General features: G+C 55.5%; 1 protein-coding gene across 1 annotated transcript; it reads right to left on the bottom strand.

The window, feature by feature from the left end:
- Window positions 1-8,927: 8,927 nt before the first annotated feature.
- On the bottom strand, window positions 8,928-12,020 carry Socs3 (suppressor of cytokine signaling 3). The gene is made up of 2 exons (XM_076870065.1): window positions 11,758-12,020; window positions 8,928-11,203 (listed from the first exon to the last, which is right to left on the bottom strand). The coding sequence occupies exon 2, from the start codon at window positions 11,113-11,115 to the stop codon at window positions 10,411-10,413; it is 705 nt and encodes a 234-aa protein (XP_076726180.1). The 5' UTR covers window positions 11,116-11,203; window positions 11,758-12,020; the 3' UTR covers window positions 8,928-10,410.
- Window positions 12,021-14,385: the final 2,365 nt, after the last annotated feature.

Genomic DNA, 14,385 nt, shown 5'->3' with positions numbered 1-14,385 from the left:
CAGCTTGTGTACCCTGTGTGCCTCCGGGAAGTTCTCCAGTCATCTCTGGCCACTTCCCCATCTTTCTGTTGGGGGCCTGCAGCCTCCACCCAGCATCTGGCTATAACTGGCTCTCCTCCAGGTGACTCTCCTGTCAGCGCAGAGCCTGGCCTGATGGCCCCAGGGCCTTGCTGTTCTTCCCCACTCAGGACTGTCAGACTCAGTCCCCATCCTGTGTGGGCACCAGGTCTTTGCAGCAGCTGGGCCCCTTGGCTGACCTTCTAGCTCCTTCTCTTAGACTGGAGAGGCCTGGAAGAGGGCCCAAGGGAGGGTCCCGGCTGTGCTCCTGGGCTCCTCCCTTCCACTCCAGGGCTCTGGTTGGAGCCTGCTCAGGGTCCATACTGAATTCTCAGCCAAACCCTGGCCCTGTGATGGCCTGAGGAGTCCAATGGGGAAGCCCCGACATCCAGGGCAGCATTCCAGGGCCATTGACTGCCCCTCCCCCCGCCTTGGGCAATGTGGGCTGGACAGACTTCCTGCCAGACCCCCTTGCCTACTTTCACCAGGTGCCAAGGGACACTGAAAGGGCAGTGAATAGCTGGAGGACCACTCTTGGAAGCCAGCCTGCCTCCCGCCCTGTGCTGGCTCTTCTTCCTCCAGCCTCCTTTTCACAGGAACCTAGGACAGGAAGGAACTTAGAGGTCCCCTCCTCCACTCCCCACCCCTTTTCCAGAAAGGATAGTTTGCAGTGATTTGCAGTTCTCTGAGGCTTCGAGCAAAGCCCTGGACGTTAGGTTGGCCAGAGGTCTTGCTGGGGTTCCCATGGGGACTGTATCCATTGGGGCACCAGCCAGGACATCTGAGGCTCCCCCCACGGGGAGGTGGTCTGACTTAGTGCTTCCTGCAATCATTTAGGCTCTGGGTGGGCAGCAGGGTTGTACAGGATTGTTCACAGGTCTGCCCAGGGCTCTGGTGAGAGCTATCATTTGGCTTGGGAGCTGCTAAGTGGAGGCAATGGGTGGGCATGGGTGGTGGGGCTGTCCCATACAGGTGCAGCAGCAGCAAAAAGGTGCCAGAACAGAGTCAGGGGACAGGTTCCAGTTTCCTCTATAATTATTTATCTGTGATTGGAGACAGGCCTGAGCCCCTCTCCACCTTGGTCTCTCCTCTGGAGAAGGTAGTGTACCTAATTTTACTTTCCCTCCTTCCCTCGGAGGCAGGGAAGGCTGATGGAATTAAGTAACCTAAGCTGTTTTCTTTGCAGTGCTGGGGATGGAACCCAGAGCCTTCCACATTCTAGGCAAGCACTCTGCCACTGAGCCCCATCCCCAACCCTTAAAATGCATTTAAAAAAAGAAAAGCTAGCAGGTGGGTTATAGCTCAGTGGTAGAGCACTTGCCTGGCATATGTAAGACCCTGCTTGATCCCCAGCACTTCATTAAAAAGAACCAAAGTGTCATATATGCAAACATATGGCATTAAAATTTTTCTTAAAATCCTGATCACCTCTGGAAGTAAAAGTTGGATTGAAATGTGACATTTAGGGCTGGGGATGTAGCTCAAGCGGTAGCGCCTGGCATGTGTGCAGCCCAGGTTTGATCCTCAGCACCACATACAAACAAGGATGTTGTGTCTGCTGAAAACTAAAAAATAAATATTAAAAAAAAATTCTTGGGCTGGGGATGTGGCTCAAGCGGTAGCACGCTCGCCTGGCATGCATGCGGCCCGGGTTCGATCCTCAGCACCACATACAAACAAAGATGTTGTGTCCACCAAAAACTAAAAAAGAAAATAAATATTAAAATTCTCAAAAAAAATTCTCTCTCTCTCTCTTTAAAGAAAATATGACATTTTAATTTTTTTTTTTTTTGGTGGGGGGTAACTAAGGATTATATCCAGGCTACTCAACCACTGAGCTGTATTTTTGAGATGGGTACCAAAACGATGTTTACGTTATTGAGACTAGCCTTGAACTTGCAATCCTCCTGCCTCAGCCTCTGAATTCAATGGGATTACAGGCCTATGCCACTTGCCCAGCAATCAATGATTTTTTTAAAAAATTTTTAATTTGTTCTAATTAGTTATGTGTGACAGTAGAATGCATTTTCACACATTGTGCACAAAGGAAGCCCAACCTCTCCTTCTTCTGGTTGTACATGGTCAATGATGTGTTTTTTGTTTGTTTTGGGGGGTACCAGGGATTGAACCCTGAGGCACTCAATCACCAAGCCACATCCCCAGTCCTATTTTATATTTTATTTAGAGACAGAGTCTCACTGAGTTGCTTAGCACCTCGATTTTGCTGGCTTTGAGCTCATGATCCTCCTGTCTCAGACTCCAAGCTGCTGGCATCAATGATGTTTTGATAACTTCTAACATCCCAGTTTTGCCTCCAGTACTAGGAATTGAACCAATTTTTCCTCTGAACTATATCAGAACTTTGTTGTTGCTGTTTTGTTTTGTTAGATAGAACCCTGCTAAGTTGCTGACGGTAGACTTGAATTTGCAATCCTCCTGCTTCAGCCTCCCAGTTCGATGGGATTACAGGTGTGTGCCACCATACCTGGCTAGAAGCCTCAATATTTGCTGGGCACAGTGGCACACAATTATCACCCCACCAGTTTGGAAGGCTGAGGCAGGAAAAGCACAAGAAGAAAGAGAGGAGTGGGGGGTGCAGAAAGAAAGAAAAAGGAAGGGAGGAAGGAAGAAAAAAAAGTAGTCCATTATTTAAAGAGCACTTCTTCCATACAGCCACAGAACAGGCGTTGGGTGACTTTCCCTAGGAACCACCCATTCTGCTGGATTTTCTGAAGAACATAAGAAAGCAAAAGATGTGTCAGGCATGGTGGCACACACCTGTAATCTCAGTGGTTTGGGAGGCTGAGGCAGGAGGATGGCAAGTTCAAAGCCAGCCTCAGCAACTTAGCTGGGCCCTAAACAACTTAGCGAGACTCTGTCTCTAAATAAGAAATAAAAAGGACTGGGGATGTGGCTCAGGGGTTGAATGTTTCTACTAAGTTTATACCTGGTATCAAAAACAAAAACAAAAAACAGCAACAAAAAAGAAATAAAAAGTAGGAAAAATAGGACATATAAGTCCTGGTGCAGAGCAGGCATTATTCAATAAATAAGTTTCTTCACTCTGAGAGTTCACAGTCCAGTTTGGAAACACAATAATGGGACCAAGGAATAGGGGAGTAAATAGTGTGGCTATCTATATGAGATGCTCCTGGAGGAAGAAAGGTCCTGAGGTCTGCAGGGAGGCGGGACCAGAGGCGAGGGAAGGACTGGCTGGGCAGGTGGGATATCCCCAGATGGGCTCACAGGTAGGCAGAGGAGGGTATGTGTTGTGAGGGGTGGGAAGACAGCCCTGATGGGGACAAGTGTGTCTCCCAGTGCAGAGGGGCGGAGGAGTGGAAGAGGCTTCCGTGGTGGCTGGAGCCCGAGGGTCTGGACGCCCCGCTTGGTGGAAAGCACCAAGGAGAACCAGCATCCATCCTCATGATGTGACATGAAGGCAGTGTTTTTAGAAGAGTCTGGCATGAATGTGTCTGATGGGGATGGACCAATTTTCATGAAGTTCCCCAGAGTTTCCCTTTCCCAGGCCATATCCCCATTCATTCCGATATGTAGAAAGCCTGATCTTTCCATCCTGTGAAAGGGACACCTGCTGTTGAGCTCACAGTCTCCCTTTCTGGGAAGCCACTCTCAGTCATTTCCTTCTGGGCACCCCCAGCTGTACCCTGTAAACGGTTTTATTTTTATACCCATTCCTTTTTAGGATACTTCTCAGTTTTCAGTCTGGTTCCCCTTTCACACTGTGAGACTCTGGAAGTCTCGGGCATGTATCCTGGTTGTCATTGCTCTCCAACACCAGGCACAGTGGCCAGAACAGTGTTCCCATCATTACTGATGACATTATGTGTGCTGGTCAGGCACTGCTGATGCTTCCTAACTGGGACCACCGCAGTACCCCCAACTCAACCTCACTCACAGAGGTGGAATCAGAGGCAGCACCCGCTGGAGTTGTGCAGCACGGCACAGTCCAGGTCCTCATGGACTTTCTATTTCACACCTATACTTTCAATATCTTCCACATTATTGATACTACAGAATATTTTCTCTATGAAAAGATCCTATCACTGATGATTTGGGGGAGGGGAGGGGATCGAGAGGAAACACATTTTCTTGTGTAATGTACAAAATGAACTTGCACTCTGGAGCTTTTCTTTTTAAGTCTCCGTGTTCCTAAGGCCCAGCCTGAATATTGCTATGAAGAACAGCAGGCAGGGGGTCAGCGCAGACAGCCCCTAGTGTCGAATACGGATCTCTCAGCTTCTTTTTGGAAAAGAGCCTGGGGCTCTGGTCTCTCTGAAAGCTGCCTTCCAGGCTGCTGCTGCTGTTGCTTAAGGCTGCGCTGCAAACGGAGCACTCAGGAGTGGGAAGTCCAGAGTTCTCCCTGCTTCTGGGAACAGACCCATCCCCCTCCCGGCACTAGCTTCCACAGCCAGCCCTCATGACAGTGGGTCAGGCTCACCCAAGGATTTCACAAACGCCTGGCCTGTTCCCAGCACAGCACAGCTGGGAGGCCTCAGTGCTGGGGGAAGAAGCACCATCCTCCACCCTGGCCCCACTGTCCTTGGGCCCAGGGCCTCCAGGCCCTCCAGGCCCTCCAGGGCCTCCAGGGCTGGAGCCCAGGGAGAAGGGCTGCACTTGCCTGGGCTTGCCATGCAGCACTGAGGGCGGCAGGCGTCAACTCCAGGCCTTCCCTCCCTGTAGATTTCCCAGCTCTGCTTAGTCAGGGTTCAGGAGGAAATTCCGTGACCAGGAAGAGAGGAGAATCCAGGCTTGCCAGGCCCCACAGGCAGCAGCAGGTGGTCCTAGAGTCACCTGGAGAGGAGTCAGTTATTCATATTCCAGGTCTCCCCTCAGGTGTCTGATTCAGAAGAGCTGGAGCTGGAGTCCAGGAATCAGTAATTTCCTCCTCACCCTAAGAGATCAGCTATGGGTGGATGTTGGTGCTTTCAGGGGGCTTGGGGACAGACAGGTGTAGTCACTGGACAAAGAAAAGGGGCCAGTGGAAAGAGCCCTGGATTCTAAGTTAGAACCTTCATCTCTCCCTCTAGCCCTATGATCCTGAAAGAATTGTCCTTGAATTTGGGCCTCAGTTTATCCATCTCTAAAGTGGATGTGTTCTGACCTGAGGATAGAAGGACCCACAGTTCTAGTTCGCCAGAATTTCAAGGCGAACCCTCGCACCCTGGGAAAAGCTAGTTACCCTACCTGAGGGTGGGGCAAAATCCGGCATGTGCCATGTACTACAAACGTGATTTGATGATGCTTCTCCCTGACACAATCGTATTTATTTTATTTACATATCTACTATTTTCTTGCTGGTCCCTCCCACTCACCTCCTGCGAGGTCCTGGGAGCCAGGCCCAGTGGCACCTGGCCTTGTCCGGACCCTGAGTCCACCACAGTCCGGGACACACAGGAGCTGTCAACCCATATTTGCTGAATGAGTGGGGACGAGGATGGTGGGCCTCCAAGGACAGGATCCCTGGATGGAGATGGGGGTGGGCTTGCTCCTCTGGCCTGGACAGGGGTCCCGGGTCCCCGGACAAGAAAAGCTGATCCTCTTGCCGCCGGGAGGAGATGCGGCCTTCAGAGCAGCTGCCGGGGTCAGTGACCCCCGGGACCCACGGCGAGCTCCCTCCTGCCCCCGCCCAGGGAGGTGCGCCTGGCAGCCTCGCGGCCGAATTTCCTGGCACTCGGCTGAGAATAAACAGCGCTCAGCGCCTGTAATCCCGTTGCCCCGGCGACGGCGCTCCGCGGGCGGGGGCGTGGCGGGGGCGTGGCGTGGCGGGGGCGTGGCCTGCCGTGCGCACGCTCCGCGGGGCGCTGCACAGCTCGCGGTGCCACCCCCAGCGCTCCGCGCGGACATTCTTCGCATAGCTCCGCCAGGGCTCCCGCGGTGTCCGGGAAGTGACTCTTCCTGGCAGAGGGCTGCTCGGAGCGACGCGCCCGCCCGCCCGGCGGCCGCCTAAACGGAGGGGGTGGGGCGGGGCGCGGGAAGGGGGCTCCCCAGCCTGGGACTAGGCTCACCCGCTGCTTCCTGGGGACCCGGTCCCCTGGGCACGTCTTTCCCCACGCTGCCCGGTGCTCCAGGGGCCCGAGTCCCACACCTCCACAGGCTGGTGTCTGCCTGCACTCCCTGTTGACTGCTCCTCCTCTGCCTGGTACCCATGCGGTGCCCCCTCTCAAACATCTGTCCTCATTCCTTAGGCTGGGACACTTCGTGCGGGCTTATTTTCCATCGCTGGCTTTCCTGTCCGTGGCCTCTTCCCTCCTTCCCTCCCCCTAGGCAGGCCTTAGATTTCCCATTCTTGGCTCCAAGTCATCTCGGGAGGCCTTGCCCAAAAACAGCACCACCAGAGTGGATGGGGCCTCTTGGGGTGGATTATTAGCACAAGAGCAGGGTATGGGGCACAGGGCAGAGACTAGTCATCTCCCCGCTGTCCTTTGGCGAGGGACACCAGCTGTGCCATGGAATACCTACTCAAGCCACAGGGGATTGTCCCACCCCATGCCCTGCAGGCACTCAGTGCATCTTGGAATCAGGAGTACTCCTCCTCTGGCAACCAGGACAAAGGAACCCCATCAGTCTTTTGGAAAATGGGTGTCTTCCCCTGAAAGGATTGAGAAGCACAGGAGTTGTGTAACAGGAGTGGGACAAAGGAGGGAAGAAAGGAAGAAGCTGCTGACCCACAGATCCACCAAAGGGAGAGATGTGGCCACTAGCTTGCTGTGTGAATTTGAGCAGGTTGTTTCCCATCTCTGGGCCTCAGTTTCCTTGACATAAAGATAGGAGCCATCTGTGATATGAAATGGAGAGACAGAGAAGGCTGGGGTGGGCAGTGAGCTGTGGGTAGGGAAGTGAGTTGGATGTCTTCCTGGCTCTGCACTTACCCCAAGCCAAGGTTCACCATCCAGGAGGTAGGAGAGGGAGTTGCTTCCCCCAGACAGAGAAGGCCAAGTTCTTTTGCTAGTGTCCTTCGAACACAGGCACCCTGGCCAAGGATAGGGGCAAGGTACACCCTGGTTTCCTCAGTTCCAAAGGGACTGTTTGAGTAGAAGGACCATTCTCTGCAGCAGGAGACAGGTGATGGTCAGTCAGCTCTAGTGCAAGGAAGAGCTGCCAGAGGTTTTCCCAGAGTCTGTATTCCTGGGGGGAGGGGAGGGTGGCTGCCCACTGGGTCCCCTCATCTGAACTCTGCTCTGGAAACATCTCTCTACTTGAGTCTGCAGCCTCAGTTACTGAGCTGATGGTCTCTCTGTTGTGGGGCCCACGTATTCTGTCCACTCAGTGGTCTCATGCCTGGCCTGGCCCCTTCTAGTCACTTTAGGTCATTTTCTCCAAAAGTTCAGGAAATGGGAAAGAAAAATGACTTTGTTTATTTACTCTCTCAGTTGCCTTTTGGACACTGATTCCTGGAGCAGCTTATCGCGTTGGCTTGGTAGCGGGGTTGGGGGGAATCTGTGCTGGGGGCCTTGGGACCAGGAAGAGGCCCTGGTATTTTGTTTCAGGCATCTGAAACTCAGATAAGGAGATGGAGCCCCAAATATAATGATAACACTCTTCACCCAGCTGTCACCCAGCTGTCGGGTCTGGGGAGTTAGAGAAGGAAGCAAGGGAGGAGAAAATATCACAGAGGTGTTCCCACCCCAGTACTGGGGACTGTAGAAGTGCTCTATCACTGAGCCACATCCCCAGCCCTTTTTATTTTTAGACAGGGTCTTGCTGAGTTGCCCAGGCTGGCCCTGAACTTGTGATCCTCCTGCCTCAGCGTCCTAAGTAGCTTGGATTATAGGTGCATTCTACCTTACTGGTTTCATTTTTTTTTTTTCTTTTTTTTAGCAGAACACTGGTGCTGAAACCCTAGAATGTGCGTGTTTGTGTTGAGGGATGCTAACCTCTTGTATTTTTAAGGAGTACTTACTTGAGAGCAACCATGGGCATATACTTAGTATATTGGGAGGCAGAGAGGTCACCGGCTTTGAAAATCAAATGCTCCTGGGTTCCATTGCTGTTGTCCTCACATTCCCAGGCGCTGTGTCCTTGGGCAAGTTGGTTAACCTTCCTGAACCTGACTCTGGCCTCACTCAGTTAACAAATATTTACTGAACACCTATCTAGGCACCAGAAGTGACCAGACAAGTCCTGCTCGCACAGCACAGTTGGGTCTGAGAATACCCCCTGTGCTCTACGGGTGCTTGGGAGAGTCCACCCACGTAGCCTCCAAGTGCCTAGGGTGTGGGAGGTACTAAAGATGAGTGAGTAGAAGGCTGCTATTTCTGGGAGGTGCCTGGCTCTGTAGGGGCCCCTAGGAATGTGGGAGGTTGGAGGTATTGGGAACAGTGGCCAGGAAGCTCTTGAATACCTGGTTCTAGTCCCACCTGCACACAAGGGTCTCATCTGGATCACCCTCCCTACCTCCTGTGAACCTGGTGGTACAGAGGTTGGAGGTCAAGGGTCACTGCCAGGACCTCACATCTGGGCATTCTTGGAACACCTCCCTGCCAAGAAGCCTGAGAGCCTCTAATAGCTTGGAGACTCTGAGGGCTCTGACCACAGCTCAGCTTGCTCCCTGCAGGCTCTTTGAAGAGCTTCCTTCGAACTTGCTTTGCATATTCTGGTCAGATCTGAATCAGACTAGCAGGAATTACCCCTCTCAGTAACAGTCTAAGTGCTGCCTTAGCTTGTCAGTGACACACAGGGGCAGGCACACTGACGTGAAGGCACATTTGATTTCACCACAAGGAGCACCTCAGCAGGGATGGGGCACAGCCAGCCCCCTCTGTGGTTCCCTCCCTCTCCTCTGAGTGTGGGTGTGGGTGAAAGAGAAAGCAAGGCATGGTAGGGGTGCTGGGAGAAAAACGCTCAAAGTATGTTTTTCATTAAAAAATAGTGCTCTTTATTATAAATTACTGAAATGTTTCTTTTCTGAGTATAAATATAAATATGTGCAAAGTTTGACTTGGATTGGGATTTGGTTGAGTTCTTCAAGCATCTCCTAACAGCCTCGAAGGCCTGAGTGGGGAGGGGCAAGGACTGGAGGTGGAATCTTTATAAAAGACAGAGTGATCGAGGCAGATTGTAAACATTATTAAAAAACAACAACAAAAAAAGGAAAAAATGACCCCAAAGCACAACTGCCCCGCCCAGCCCAAATACCTGACACAGAAAACTTTTATGTTTAGTTTCCCCCCCAAAAAGAACAGTTCCAGGTTAATTCCGTCGCTGCTACATTCCTGTAAGTTGTCACTGATCAGTGCGCCAGCAGAGCCAGAGCAGTTGGAGTGGCAGGCGCCTGGATGACTTCCTGCCCACCCCACCCCAAGTGAGGAGGGAGGGCTGTGCAGGGCCCGGAGGACGTGGGACCTGGTGGCTCTGCTCTGACCACGAGGTGCCTATGGCTGGCCAACACCAACTGGGCTTCTGGTCTTCTAGCGCTCAGCTGGGAGGCATGGGTCTCCCACCCCCCACCCACTGATCCTGACCAGTGGCTGGCTGGGTGCCCTCCAGCGAATCCCTGGGCCTCTCTGCCTGGATGGCCCAGTGTGTGGCCCAGCATTTAAGGCGAATCTCTTGGCCAGACAGGAGGCATAAAGTTGAATCCCCCATCTTCTCTAGGGGGGGATGGGGTCAGAGATGGCCCATCTCTACCACCATCCCCTAGGTGCTGAAGTCACAGCATGGGCAGGAAAAGGAGACAACCGACCAGCCCATCCATCCTCTCCAAATGCCACTTCCTCCTTATAACAGGGAAGGGCCCTGGGCTCTGGGGCACAAGATGGCTCCCTTCAGGTCACCCCTTGCCTTTCTCCCCAGAGCCAGGGAGTGGAGCATGCAGCCACCCCCCTCACCTGGACTGGCCATTTCCGTGGCCAGCCCGCAGCTCTGGGGCCCCTCAGGCTGCCCTCTCCCTTCCATCCTTTCCAAGGCCCTTCACCTCGCTCAGGTTTAAACCAAATCAGAGCGCAAACAAGTTCCGCTGGAAAGTAAGTTTGAAGATTCCGAGGCAGTTCTTATAAGTTCAACTCTCTGGAGGCATCCCCTGTTGGGAAGCAGCGGAGAGTAGTGCAGGAAGGGGAGAGAAGAGAATCCACTGGTCATTGCTATTGTCCCACCTGGCCAGCTGGCTCCTCCAAAAGCTGGACTGGGGAAGGGGAGCCCAGGTGGCACTCCCCACCCTCAAACATATTCCCAGTCCGCAGGCCCCATTCTGCAGGGGGGAGGGCCACAGGGAGGGGCCTGTCCTCCTGACTCCAGAGCAACAGGACTCTCCTTCGGCTGGATTTTTGTGCTTGTGCCATGTGCCACAGAGAAGAGGGGACCCAAGCCCCTCTCCGGACCCCTGCCCTGTGCTCTTTATAGCGGGGCATCATACTGGTCCAGGAACTCCCGAATAGGCCCAGGCAGCTGGGTTACTTTCTCATAGGAGTCCAGGTGTCCATTGACCGTCTTCCGACAGAGATGCTGAAGGGTGGCCACGTTAGAGGAGAGAGGCCGGCTCAACACCAGAGGGATCTTCTCGCCCCCTGAGTAGATGTAATAGGCTCTCCTGGGGGGGCTCCCTGGGAGGGTCTGGGCAGGCTGAGTTGGCGGCTCCGGGCCCTCTGGGACCTCGGAGGAGGGCGAGGAGGAAGGTTCAGCGGGTGGAGAGGGGCAGGAGGGGGTACCCGGAGGCGGCATGTAGTGGTGCACCAGCTTGAGCACGCAGTCGAAACGGGGCACCGGCTGCGTGCTCCGGGGGTCGCTCTGCAGTGAGAAGCTGCCGCCCTCGCACTGGATGCGCAGGTTCTTGGTTCCAGACTGGGTCTTGACGCTGAGCGTGAAGAAGTGACGCTGGTCCGAGCTGTCGCGGATGAGGAAGGTGCCGGCGGGCTCGGCGCTGAGCAGCAGGTTCGCCTCGCCACCAGTCACGGCGCTCCAGTAGAAACCACTCTCCTGCAGCTTACGCACTGCGTTCACCACCAGCTGGTACTCGCTCTTGGAGCTGAAGGTCTTGAGGCGCAGGCTGGTGTCCAGGGGGCGGCTCATCCCGGCGGCGGGAAACTTGCTGTGGGTGACCATGGCGCACGGAGCCAGCGTGGATCTGCTTGGTGGCGGCTGCAGCTGCTTGGCGGCCTCCGCGCAGCGGCCGCTACCGCATCCCGGGGGGCTGCAGAAAGGAAGGCGCGCGCCTTGTGAGTGCCCGGAACCCTCCAGCGCGCCTGGCCAGCCCTGGCTCCCTGCCTCTACCGAGCGGCTGGGACACTCACTACCGAGGCCCTCGCTGCGACCCAGCACCCCCTGGAGCCCGCCCAGACTCTGCTTCAGGAGTGGGGGCGGCCCCAGGCAGCCCCCTCCCCAGCAGCACACTGGGAGAACGCTGAGTGGAAAACTCTCGCGCGGAAGTTGAATCTCCAGGAGCGCGACCGGGGTGGGAAACGAGAGCAGAGCCCCCGGGACGTTCCGGGCGCCGCGCAGTCCGGTGGCCCCGGCCAGCAAGGACCCAGGGAGAAACCCGAGGAATGGGAGTAGGGAGGGGAGAGAAGCCCGAGGGCCCCAGCCTGAGTATTCCGGGAACCTGGGATCTCCGGCTTTCATTCGCTCTGCCCCCTACTTCGTCCCCTCCCTGCCGGGAATGACCCGAGAAGGGGAGGGGAAACCGGGAAAAGCTCCCGGGACTAAGAGAAGCCCCCACCTTCGCCACACGGCGCCCCTCCTGCCTACCTGGTCCTGAACCGAAGTCTCTGGCCTCGGGGCTGCGCCTTCTACGGTCCCCAAGGCACAGCGGAGGCGCGGCGGCCAGCGGTGGCCCGCGCTGCGCCCAGATGTTGGCTGTCGTGAAGTCCACAAAAGGGCCCTCGCGCGTGCGTCCCTCGGACTTCGCCGTCCCCGGGTTCGACCTAGCAGGGACGAGGCGAGGGGCCCCGGCGAGAGCTGGGCCGGGCGGGCGGCTTGCAGGGCCGGAGCGGCAGCGGCGGCGCGGGGAGTCGGAGTCGGAGCCGCCGCGAAGGCCGCGCTCGCGGGTATATACGCGGCGGCCGCGCCCCGCCCCCTTGGATTCCAGGAACTGCGCGACCGGTCTTCTTGTAATGTTTAGTCACTACTCGCAGCAATGAAAGGCTGCGCGCGGAGGGCGAGGGAGGGGCCGCGGGCGGCCGAGGGCGGGCCTCGAGCAGGGGCAAGGACCGGCCGAGACGCACCGAGACAAAGCGCGACGCGAGGCGGCCAGGGCGGCCGGCGGGCGCGGCGCCAGCCCCGGCGGCGCGTTCCTGGCAGCGGCCCCTCCCCCGCGCGCGCTCCGCCCCCAACTTCTCATTCACACTTTCCCCCCCCCACCCCCTCCCTTCTAAGAAGGCCAGTTTCTGGCAGAGGCGGGGGCGCCGCTCCCGGAGCGCGGGCAGTTCTAGGAGGCCGACCCGAAGAGGCTCCTAGCACCCCTTCCCTTTTTCTTGGACCCTGCGGGGACACCCCCTCGCCCCCACCGAACCGAGCCGGATTACAGTCCCAGGCTGCCGGAGCCAGCCCAAAGGGAAGTGGGGCCATCCCGCAGCCAGGCCGCGGGGCTGGCGTCTGACTTGGAAGTTGGTGGTGGGGAACATGCGACAGTCACCTGTGGGCAGGTCCCAAGACTAGAACGGGAGTCCCAGGGGTGGAGGCGAGCAGCCTGTAAAACAGCTGCTCGGCCACGGCCCATCGGCCCACTGCCAGGTTCTTTGTTGACACTGATATGGGTGCTGGCCTCCCCGCTCCCCCACAAACAAACAAACAAAACACAAAACAACTGCTTTCCAACAGCATCTGGGTCTCTCCATCTGCGTATATGGCGAGGGTCGGGCCAGGTGCTGGGGGAGCAGAAAGGGGAACGATGGTCCCAACCCGCGCCCGCGCCCGTGTCCGCCAGAGGGCGCCCTGGAGTCTCTTCGGGGGAGAGGAGTTTGTACACATCCCAAACCTTGGGGACAGCGGGACCAGATCGCCCAGGAGCTGGAGTGAGGGACAGAGAAGAGGGGAATTCACACAGAGACTGCAGTCAGACCTGGGAATAAAAGTCCAGCAGGAGAGAATTTCCAGAAAGCTGTTGTCCTGGGCTCAGCCCACTGCCAGTTAGCCAGCTCGCCTAGCCTGTGACCTCCCTTGCCTGGGGGGTGGGGGGGGGCAGTATCTGAACTCTCCCTGGAGAGTGAGAAGAGCTGCCGATTGAGGTGAAAGGTTAATTTGCTCTTGGTCACATTGGCACTGATGAAGTGCCAACTTTATGAAGGATGGAAAGTTTTGCAACCTGTCCCCAAACAGGCTGCAGGGTTCTGGAGCCACTGAGAGCCAGCTAAGTGGCATATACATCAGCACCCCTCAGGGCACGGAGGCAGTGAGCCTTGGGCCCTACCCTCTTCTCAGATCTCATAGTTCGAGGATAATGAACTGGTGAAAGGGAGGGCAGAGGTGCCCAGGGCACAGGCACAGTAGCTTGGGAGCATGGAAGGGAGAGCTGGCACCTTGTCGTCACTGTCTTGGCCACTGTGTCTTCCATCTGAACTCTGACCTCTTTCCCCAGATGTTGGAGGACTGAGTGAGATTTGGCCAGAACACAGCCTCTCCGGGCTTCAGTTTTGCCATCTGTAAATAGGAATAAAGACGACCTCCTATCAGAGATCTGAGATGTAAAGAAGTTAAAACAGATTATGTATGTCAAAGTGTGTCCGGTTCTCCCTTCCGTCTCTTAGGAGAGCAGTAGCTGGAGAAATCCTGTTTCCTCTGCAAAGGGGAAACAGTGCATTCCACATGCTTCACAGACACCAGGCTCCAAGGGGTAGGTGTGTGCAGGCACTGAGCATGCGAGAGACTCCCCCACTGCCTTCAGATACCTACAGGCTTCCCAAATGTATTTGTCCTCTCTGTACAATCAGTTCATTCTGTCTCCTTTTGGTACAGGGGATTGAATCCAGGGCTTTGCCAATGCTAGGTTAATTGCTCTGCCATGCAAGCTCCATTCCCGGCCTTTTTTATTTTTATTTCAAGGCAGGGTCTCACAAAGTTGCCCAGCCTGGCTTTGAACTTATAGTCCTCTTGCCTTGGCCTCCTAAGTCTCTGGACAATCCATTCATTCTTGTTCTCATTATGTGACTGCTATGACCACGCTCCTGCGCTGAGCACTGTGGAGGACAAGGAGGACTCACAAAGAAGAGCAGTTAATGGATGGGAAAGTGCTTTGTAAATCATAATGCTCCGACACAGGTCAAGTTCATTCATCCCTTCCACAAGCTCCTTGAGTGCCTTCCTTTGCCAGGCACTGGGTGAAGTGCTGGGAAGACAGCCTGCTGGGTGAATCCTGCAGGGAGTGGAGGCCACAGGCAG

The sequence above is a fragment of the Callospermophilus lateralis genome, chromosome 11, assembly GCF_048772815.1.
Source record: "Callospermophilus lateralis isolate mCalLat2 chromosome 11, mCalLat2.hap1, whole genome shotgun sequence".
Lineage (NCBI taxonomy): Eukaryota > Metazoa > Chordata > Mammalia > Rodentia > Sciuridae > Callospermophilus > Callospermophilus lateralis.
Note: the sequence above shows the minus strand (reverse complement) of the source record. Positions and strands in the feature narration are given on the sequence as shown.